This window comes from Anopheles aquasalis, chromosome 3 (genome assembly GCF_943734665.1).
Source record: "Anopheles aquasalis chromosome 3, idAnoAquaMG_Q_19, whole genome shotgun sequence".
Lineage (NCBI taxonomy): Eukaryota > Metazoa > Arthropoda > Insecta > Diptera > Culicidae > Anopheles > Anopheles aquasalis.
The window spans coordinates 34058310-34068440 of record NC_064878.1 but is presented as its reverse complement, the minus strand read 5'-3'; the positions used below and the strand labels follow the sequence as shown (position 1 = coordinate 34068440).

The 10131-nt window shown below is 45.1% G+C and overlaps 1 protein-coding gene across 4 annotated transcripts; it reads right to left on the bottom strand.

Moving 5' to 3' along the window:
• Positions 1–366: 366 nt before the first annotated feature.
• On the bottom strand, positions 367–7195 carry LOC126575811 (cyclin-dependent kinase 12-like). Of its 4 annotated transcripts, XM_050236703.1 has the most exons (9): positions 7081–7179; positions 6312–6914; positions 4800–6131; positions 4314–4739; positions 3983–4154; positions 2388–3891; positions 1931–2319; positions 1395–1868; positions 367–1323 (listed from the first exon to the last, which is right to left on the bottom strand). In XM_050236703.1, the coding sequence occupies exons 3-9, from the start codon at positions 5938–5940 to the stop codon at positions 1107–1109; spliced, it is 4323 nt and encodes a 1440-aa protein (XP_050092660.1). In that variant the 5' UTR covers positions 5941–6131; positions 6312–6914; positions 7081–7179; the 3' UTR covers positions 367–1106. The 4 variants fall into 4 exon arrangements, with proteins under 4 accessions (XP_050092660.1, XP_050092661.1, XP_050092664.1 ...); XM_050236704.1 differs by having other exon boundaries at positions 6199–7195; XM_050236707.1 differs by having other exon boundaries at positions 4314–4721; positions 6312–7195.
• Between the last annotated feature and the right edge of the window lie 2936 nt (positions 7196–10131).

Genomic DNA, 10131 nt, shown 5'->3' with positions numbered 1-10131 from the left:
TTGCAGTTGACGTTTCGGTATAAACTTTTATGCGATTATGCCTGCCACACGAAGCGTAAACTTTTTGGCATTACATTCTGAGTTTATACGAGAGTTTACGCTTCGTGTATTCCTGCCTTATAATGTAATTGCAGGTGCACGAATGTAATTGCAGTTGACGTTTCGGTATAAACTTTTATGCGATTATGCCTGCCACACGAAGCGTAAACTTTTTGGCATTACATTCTGAGTTTATACGAGAGTTTACGCTTCATGTATCGCCGGCTTTACAACCGGCTATAGCCACCGGCTATAACCACCGGCTATAGGATGCATTCTACAAATATTACCCTGATTTTTATCCGTAAAAAACACAGATGGATTCGATCAATTTGTTTCGCTTTCCGCGTAAATGTTTATTTTCTGGCGTACTCATTATTTGATGGCGACCAATCCATACAGAGGCACGATGCACGTCCTCTGCTACGATACAAAACATCTTCAAACAATGTTCAAATGTTCACATATCCAAGATGCACAATTGTTATATGGTGCATTCCGCCATTAAAGGGCACACAAACCTGCAGTAAAACAATCCCTAAGATACTGTCCCCTGTGTGCGATAACTATAAGAAGCCAAGCATGTTAGAAAACATATAGTTCTATCATACGCAATTATTGTAATTAACCTCCAGCTTTTCCTGCTCCCTCATTAATGTCATTTCCAATATTTCCATTCTCGGTAATCTTAAAAAGCTCTATGTGTTAATGTGGCTGGGCGTCCGTACTGAGGAGTTATAGCTTCCTTAATTCTATGCCTGACATGTCCCATGACAAATATTATGGTCTAATTTATACAATAAGATTTACATAATAATGTTGGTTCAGCCTGCATTACGCCTAACAATCTGGAAAATAGGAATACAATGGAATATGTACACGCATACGCACACATATGTAGATATGCAGATGCAACTATGCCGAATTCCATTACTCGATAGATTGATGATGAACGGAATTTGAAGGTCAAAACGAATCCGAAACGCATGGAAAAGAAGAACACAATATATGGGCGTGACATCGTTCACGATAATGTGTGGCGTGAACGACAATTTGATCGTACACATCTAAACCATTTTGACACTGGTCGCGCCACACCCATTGCCGCCCGTAGCCGGAACAGCAGAGATGAGACCATCACAAACCATCTTCGTCATGCCACTGGATGGTTTACCAGGTGGCAGGTTTTGAGCAGCTTCCTGTTGCTCACGAAGTTGGCGGCGCCTCTTTTTGCTCCACAGCTCATGGCAATCCTGCCAGGTCGGTAGCTTCGGAGGTGTGAGCCTGGAGCCGGAGGAAAGAAGAAGGAGATTAGTCCATCGATAACAGTTTCCGCTCTTACAACGAAGACTTACTGTTCCGGGATTACATTTTTCAACCAGTTGGACTTCAGAGCATCCTCTGCTGTTATTCGACGTTCGGGATCCAACACCAGCATACTATCGAGCAGGTCGAGTGCGGGTGTTGGCATAAACACGAAATCTTCACGAAGTTTACGGCGGTATTGCTTCTTAGATTTAAGTGTATTGAAGAAAGGTAACTTTATCACGTTCGGCCAGACAGCTGGTGTTGGTGTACCGCAAAGTCGTGAAATCATCTCGAGCTGGGCCAATTCCTGGTTCGCTTGAAATAGCGGCTTTTTGAGGAACAATTCGCCAAGGATACAGCCACAGCTCCACACGTCAATCGCCGGTCCGTAGCGCTCCTCGCCGAGTAAGAGCTCGGGCGGCCGGTACCAGAGCGTTATCACCTTGTTCGTGTATGCTCGCTCTCGATTTTCCGCATTGTATAGCCGGGCGAGTCCGAAATCAGCCAGTTTCACCTCGCCCCTGAAAAATATTTAAACAGTTGGTTGAAGAAATGCTACATTCCCGAGCGAAAAAACACTTACCGATTGTTCATAAGAATGTTAGAGCATTTTATGTCGCGATGTAAAAAATTCCTCTTGTGGCAGTAGTTCAGACCGTCGAGCAATTGGCGCATAATGCTAGCATTGTTCTGTTCGTTAAAATCCACCATCCCTGACTCAAGCAGTCCCATTAGATCGTGATCCATGTACTCGAACACCAGATAAAATGAGCCTTTGTCCTTTCGAAACTCAAGCGCATCTTGCTTGTCGGTTACGATTTCGCGCAGATTCACGATGTTCGTGTGGTTTAGTTGACGTAAAATTTTGATTTCGCGAACGGCTGTGATCGGAAATCCTTCCTTCTCGTGCTCGAGTCGCACCTTTTTCAATGCAACCAGTTCTTTTGTCATTTGATCCTTGGCTTTGTAAACCTGTGGTTGAACGAAGCAAGAGGCAAATAAGACTCGAAACCAAGAATAAGCAACAAGAAGCCAATTACCTGTCCGTACGTGCCCTCTCCTATTTGTTCTAGCATTTCAAATACTTCCACGCACCGTTCACCCCAATCTTTACCCCCGGAAGCAGACATTGGAGCGCTCATGTTGCGTGAATGACGTCGGTTCAGAATCCGGGGTCTTGGTGGTTGTGGTTTTCCTCCAGATATCGCCGTCATTGTCCCTGTACCCTTATAACGGTTGCAGTGTGAGGTGTTGTTGTTGTTATTGTTATAATGGTGACTTGTTGATAATTGCTTATGCTGTATTGTGGCGGCAGTCGTGGACTTAGTTAATGATTCATCTATTCGATGAAGGCCAACATGGAGTGGAGAGCCCATATCTTCGTCCCCACTCAAATCTTCCGAACCGGGCACCATCGGTGGCATCGGGAGATTGAGTAGCCCTTTCTTAGCTGTTGGGGCACCAGTACTTCCGCTGGTCCCACCGCTTGCCAACAATGTTGGAGCATCGCTATTTACGTTGTCCTGGGCTAATACCTGAACGGCACCAGTGGTTGTAAGCGTAGGGATGGGCATTACCTTAATCGCCACAGCAACAGGACTAATTGGACCGACTGGGCTTGGCGTCTGGGCACCGACTAACTCAGCAACATTGACACCTGGTGGCATTGGAAGTTTAGTGAGACTTTTTGGTCTTGAAATGTGTGTGCTACTATTTGTGGAGTTTAAATCATTGATCGATAGCATATCGTTGGGAACATGTTGTGACAGGAATTGCGCAAATGTCGATTTAGTGCTACTACTTGTTATCACAGGAATACGCGAATCTTCCTCCATGGTGTTGTTTGCGTTGCTATTATTGTTGTTGGACATATCTTCCGTGCCGACAATGGCGGGTTCAGTCACATTGATACAAGTAACTTCACTAATACCAATAGTACCACCCTCGAACTGATCGTGGTATCGAACAGATTCACAAGCCACTTCCGCTACTGACACTGCTATTTGCGGCATTGCAATATCGGTAAAATTGCTAATACCACCATGTTGATATCCATTGGTATTAGAAGTCATTGGTCCGCTGCTAACACCACCCTGCCCTTTATTGCAACTACCCATAGTTAGGTAATCGTTTGAAACACTATTTTCGTTCTCGAATGCTAATGCAACGTTCGGCGCTTCTCGCTTCTCGTTCGTTTCCAATATCTCCTGAAGGGTCTTCCTTCGTTTATGTTTATCCTTGATAAGCTCCGCAAAGAAGCTAGTATCGGTAATCTTCTCCTGAAGATCATATTTTTTTACCGATGATAACGGCGGAGAACGTGACCTACTGCTGGAGAATCGTCTGCCCGAAGACAATGGAGGTGACGATCGGCGGACACTACGCGAACGATAACGTGGCCGACAGGTAGTAACGGATCCTCGATCAGGCGACGGGCTATAATGAGCGCTTCTTCGCGATGATCGGGACCGCGAGCTGCCTCCTGTCTGGCCAACTGTTGGTGATGGTGTTCGGCGCGAACGCCGGCTACTGGTGGGACTGGAACTAATGACATGGAAGGAATTAATGAAAAATAGAAGTAAAACACGGATAACATTTCCGCACGGTCATGATACTGGAATTATCCGATTCTTACTTCATGTAATTTCTCTTCTGTGTTTCTTCTCTTCTTCGGTCATCCCAATCTCGATCCCGCTTATTGTAGCTTCTGGTACCGCTTCCTTCTTTCCGATATAAATCTTTTTCTGGTGGGGATCGATCACGACGTCGTTTTGAGGGTGGCGGAGTATATGGTTTGTGCTGCCCATCTATAAGAGTAGCGAAAACGTGATGGTATTGTAAAAAACAAAACAAAAACCACCACAAACAACAACAGCCCATACTGAGCTTAAACATACGGCCCTTCCTATATGTTAAATGTTTTAGAAATAAAAGTAAATGAAAAGTGATGTTAAAAAAGCCCTTACTTGGAGAGGGAGTCTTGCGAGAAGAGAAGTGCCTTCGATCACCGGATTGACTACGCCGTCTGTTGCTGCCATGATGACTGTTCCGTGTCTTACTGCGATGCAATATGCTACATGAAGGCGACGAACTGTCCAGATCGATTGGACTGCTAACGTGTTGCTGAAGCGGCCCCCGATCGTGATAGAGGCTTTTCCTGCTTTCTCCTCGTACTGGTGGCGTATGCGGTGAAGAGGAAATATACAGCTTTCGGCCACTCCCACTAGTATTGACACTACTTCCTCCAACGCCGCCCCCTCCAACAGTAATACGATCGCATTCCACCGTAGGACTGTGACCGTGACCAGTCGAAACTTCACGACCGTACGGACTACTAACGGTGTGTCGTACATGCGTTGAATCGTGTGGTACTCCTATAAGTGGCGGTGTTCCTGTCAAATCCATGCCATAATTACCATAAAGCTATACCCCAACCGCAACCTGCTACTTACCTGGCGATACTGGCGTCAGACTGGTATCGTTGTGCAGCGGTGTGTAGGATATGCTACCACCACCACCCGATCCGGGGGATTGCTTCAACGGTGGTGTTAACGATTCCAGCAACGAGTCTTCACTTTCCGAAATGGTCTCCACGCTTGATAGGGATTTGTTCCGTACCCTTTTCTTACGCTTCTTCGCTCGCTTGCTCTTCTTATGTTTTTTATCCTTTTTATTCTTTTTCCTTCGCTGATCGGAAATCATGGCTGATTCCGACGTTTCTTCATCGTAAATTGCATCTTCTTCCTCAAAAAAATGGATCTTATCGTCCTCCTCTTCGTCCTCTTCGCCGTCTTCCTCGTCAGCGTCCAGCACTTCGGCATCTCGTACTTGCGACGGTACATTTGCTTTTGGCAAAGTGCAGTCGCTGATTCGCTCCTCTATCTTCACGTCATTTTCTTCTGTTGAAACCGAGATTTCATTCTTCTTGAAACTGCTTTGGGAATGGTGTTTATCTCTCTGACGCAGCCTCTGTCGCTGGTTCTTCAATGACGTATCGCAAGAAACTGATTTTTTGCGCTTCGAGTGGCTTGAAGAGACAACGGCTCCTAAAACCAATGCTCTTCGATCGCTGTCGGGTGAGGTGGCAACCGGACACTTATCGACCGATGCGTGGTATGACTTCTTCGTGTTCTGTTTATCATGAGAACACGCTTTTGTTGTGCTTCTCTCGGTCGAGCATGAATTAACAATATCATTATCCACATTATCATTTCGTGGAGACCCATCAGTGCCATTATTTCTGAATCCACCAGCTACACCACAGGCATCGGTAGCATCCGTCTCTATTTCGCCTGCCTCCGGTGCAGAGAAATCGTCCGAACTAACGTCTGAGTATTCGACGCGCGTAGCGTCACCATCTTGGCCACAGCTACTATCGTTGTATGTATCCTGCCGTCTTGCTTTTCGGCTATGTTCAGAGACAACTATACGTCTCGACTCTTCCCCAAAGGAAGCAGACGAGAGATCATCCACATCCGACGATGTGGCACGACGTTTGCGTTTCGACTTCTTAATACTCTTCCGCGAGCGTTTATTAGAGTGTTTCAATCGTCCCCTTTCACGGTCATGTTCACGTTCTTGCTCTTGCTCCATCTGTTCTACTGGGTTTCCTGCTACAAATTCGGATACAGTATTCCTGCTCTTCTTGTGTTATACTGCTTACAGTCGCCGAGTCGTTTCAACGGTAGGAGTGATATGATGATACACACTTTCAGGTGACTTATTGCTAAGTGAGCAATACTTCAGTTTTTTCGCAGAACATATGTTTCGTTCGTAAGAGGGCACTGCAAGAGAAACAAGGGAAACTATGAAGCAAATGTACACAAGATACCCACTCTCTCGTGCTCTGACCGCCTGATCGGTGATGTGAAGTCATGTCACTTTATGAAATACACGAATTGGCGTAGGGTAAACAATTGCGAACTAGGAAAGTTTGCAAGTTTAATCCACCTTTATACACCTACCGTTTCTGAATTCTCACACCGAGCTGCGCTTTTCTGCGCCCATTACGATGCCGACATTTTGGCAATGGTTCATTTGTTTACGATCGAGCAGCCTAAATCTTCCGCAATGGCGACGCTCGACTAGCCCTGTCCAGAATTGTGTACTGTCGGTACTCAAACAACAAAATTCGGCTCCAAAAAACCATTCGTCCAAAGTTCATGCGTGTAACCAGGATTCTTATTTTCTACCATCCTTTACGGGGCTACCCCGTGAGTTGTGACGCATCGTATTGAAATTTCTCTGTGCTAACCGAGCCGACGCGAAGCGGCGCTTCGATCACGCGTAACAACGGCACAGCTCACTCAAGGCGCGTAAAGGGTGGCGCAGAGCCAATCTAGGAGGAGGGTGTTAGTGGTGTTCCACACAACCAAAGAGCCCCTCTCTTTCAGAGGACAGCTTTCTACTTCACATTGGCATGCATTTCATGCAGGCGGTGAAACCCGTCACTTTATACACTTTCCACACTGCGTCACTTTGCACTGGATTTTTGCCTCGCTTTACAAACTTTCTCCGAATAGAATAACCTTTCTATGCACTCTACCAGGTGACCATCGCTGGCTCCACTGAAAACGGTCGGGAGAAGGACACGAGAGCGTGAAATCTGCGTGTATATGTGCGCGATTGCAATAAGGCCAAAGAAAAAATCATACGTGCCCAGTTTAGGCACGATTTTATTCTATTAATTCATCAGCGTCTTAATTAAATCTTATGCCTGGACTGCTATCTAACTCTTTAGAGATCCAGCAGCACAAGTTGAGATCTGAACAATGTAAATTTATGAGATAGAATTAGGTAGTTTTCATCACTCAAAAAAGGTAGAATCGAATGACGGAGAAAAATTAGATGCATCGTCGCTGTGTTCAATATGGCGAACAGGCTGTGGTGACATTTACACATTTGACAAGGGCAATCCGAGTCCACACCATGCGAGGCAGTCACTGCGACAAGTAAAGGCGTTGCCACACTGGTTGCGGTACTTGCGGTAATTGCAGCAGTTGCTGACGCTTTTTGGCTTGTCAAACACGGTACCCAACGAGATTGTTCAAATGTGCTGTTTAGACGGCACCAGCGCCGTGAACTCTCCGCTTAACTGTCATTGTGGGTTTTCGCCAGTATAAATTGGCAACCATTTTAGCAGGGTTGCCGATTTCCTACCTAGCCAATGCGCCAGAAAGAGAGAGGCCAACCTTTGAAAGAAAGGCACAGCTATAGGTTACCAAGGCGAATTGAAAGTAGAGGCGAATTCGTTTTGAAAATTCAAATTTCAAAACTAACGGACATGCAACCACGCGCACGACTTATAAATTGTCGAGATCAAGCTAGCTTTTGTCCTTATGCTCAGCGTGTGGTTTCTGTCCACAGTGAGCTGACCTTTGGGCACCTCCGTTATCGGTTTGGAGATGTACCGCCCCAGTCAAACTCCGCACCTGGCAATGTCCTGGCAATGAGCTTGAAAATGCTGTCCAGATGGCTTAGGTGTCGCGGAGCGGTCGGTGCAGGGTAGCCAGCTGGCCAGCGGTGGACGCGCCACGAGTGCGTTAGCAACCGGCCCGCCGTGTGTGACGACATGGCTGAACGCTGAGCGAGAAACCATGGTGCATTGGGCACACGCGCCAACCGCCGATTCAAACGGGGGGGCAAATAAATCAACGCCATCTGCAGAGGCCATCACAGCGACCGCCAGATGGCGTTGTATTGTTTACCAACAAACCGGCCATGTTGCCTCGGGATGGCATAGCGGAATATAACTATCTCTTTCACTCTAGTGACTTACGCATGCGCCATGCTGTTCTTGCATTTGTATCGTTTCGTACGTTTGACAGGAAACAGCTGATCGATAAGTATGCTCTTTCTCTTTCGTTCATAGTTGCCTCTCTTTCTATCTTTTTGAATTTTATCGTTTTCATGACGTTTATAAGGGTGGGTTTAAAGCTGGGCGTTAATTAAAATGAATTTCGCCCGGGAAAATGAAACATAAACGATAAAAAAGTTCACGGGGGCAGTCGACCCGTTTTACCGAAAATTATTTGATTTTAGTTGAGCTATTTCATTGACAGATAAAGCCTGAACCACACTGGTTGCGGTACGTGCGGTACGTGCGGTACGTGCGGCACTTGCGGCAGATGCACGTTCAGACTGGTCACCACCGCATCAAGCAAACCTAGCAAAGGTGTTATGGATACAGTGTATTTCCTTCGCTTCTTTTGCTGCTCTTACTCGGTTAAAATAACAAAAAACCTTTTCTTCTGAAGGCATATAGCCTCTAGGCAATGAAATGAGTAAATAGTTTAAGTAAAAACTGATATTAAATTTGTTTTGTAGGACTTTTAACACATTTTTCACTTTTAATGCTGCTCAATTTGTTCAATCATTGTTGAAATAACAAGTAATAATAAAAAAAATGATCTAAAAGCCTGTGAAGCGAGAAACGCAACTTATATAGGTATATCATGGGTGTAAATATGACCACCAAACCAATATATCGATCGATGTCTCATCTTAAAATAATTACTTTCATTTTTCAGTCAAAACATGCTTAATAGTCCTTCAATTTATGTATAATTTAATTGAAAACCAGAAAAGTAACCGAAATAGTTACACCATTATTCAACTATTACACCACAACTTTGTTTTGAAAGTTACTCCACACACCTTTTGGATGCGGCACTTGCGGCAGTTGCGGCGGAGTTGTGATTTTGTACAGATTCGCCGCACGTACCGCAAGTGCCGCTCGTGCTGCTCGTGCCGCACGTGCCACAACACAAGCACGTCTGAACAACCGCGTTGGATACCGTGTTTGACAAGCCGAAAGGCGTCCGCAACTGCCGCAAGTGCCGCACGTACCGCACGTACCGCAACCAGTGTGGTTCAGGCTTAAAGGTGCTTATTCTGTAACTTGCGATTACGATGGCCTCAGGCGTTCGATGATTCATGCGAATTTCGAAACGTTTCGAAAACAATAAACAATTCAAAATGACAGTTTGAAGTAAAAAAACTGTTAATTAACTTGTTTTTTTTCGGTATAAAAACGACTTAACCTTTGTAATAATAGTATACGATTAGCAGAAAGAAATTATTGATGCACAATCAGGACGCTATAACTGTTTTTCAGATGCTCGATGCTCGATGTAAACAGAACGCCAGCTGTCGACCACAAAAATGCACTCGACATGCAGGCGATCGTGAACACCAAATGAACACAAAATGAACCAAATGAATAGAACGCCTGAGGCCATCGTAATCGCAAGTTACAGAATAAGCACCAAAAATGCCTTCAGTCAAAAGATCAAGAGGTGCTCAGTCGAAATTCAAAAGGACTTGCACTAATCCGTAGAAACCAGACCTCTGAGCATCGGAAGCATGTTTTCAGCTCAATTGCGTGTGTCTGAAAATCGAAATCAAGATCTCAAGAACAACGAGAAGGTTTAATGATAGCAGAAGACGAAGGCAGCAATGCAATCAAGATCAGAATCGTATATGTGGAACTAATGCGAATCCTTCCGAGGTTCATTTACATCGTGCCGCATTGCTATTTAATTCTACGATCCCCTACAATGAAATGTCGTATGTTGATAAAGGGAAGATAAATGAGGTGTATTAACATTGTCCAAAAATTTCGAAACGAAACCCCCCGATTGTGATGGCAATTATTGGATGTTGGCCATCAGTATCATTGGAAGCATTAGTACAGTAAAAACCGTTTAACGCATGCAATATGGGCCTCAAGAGTCGAATGGCAGAACGAAGTTTGCCGGGAACACTAGTTATGTATACTTTGCG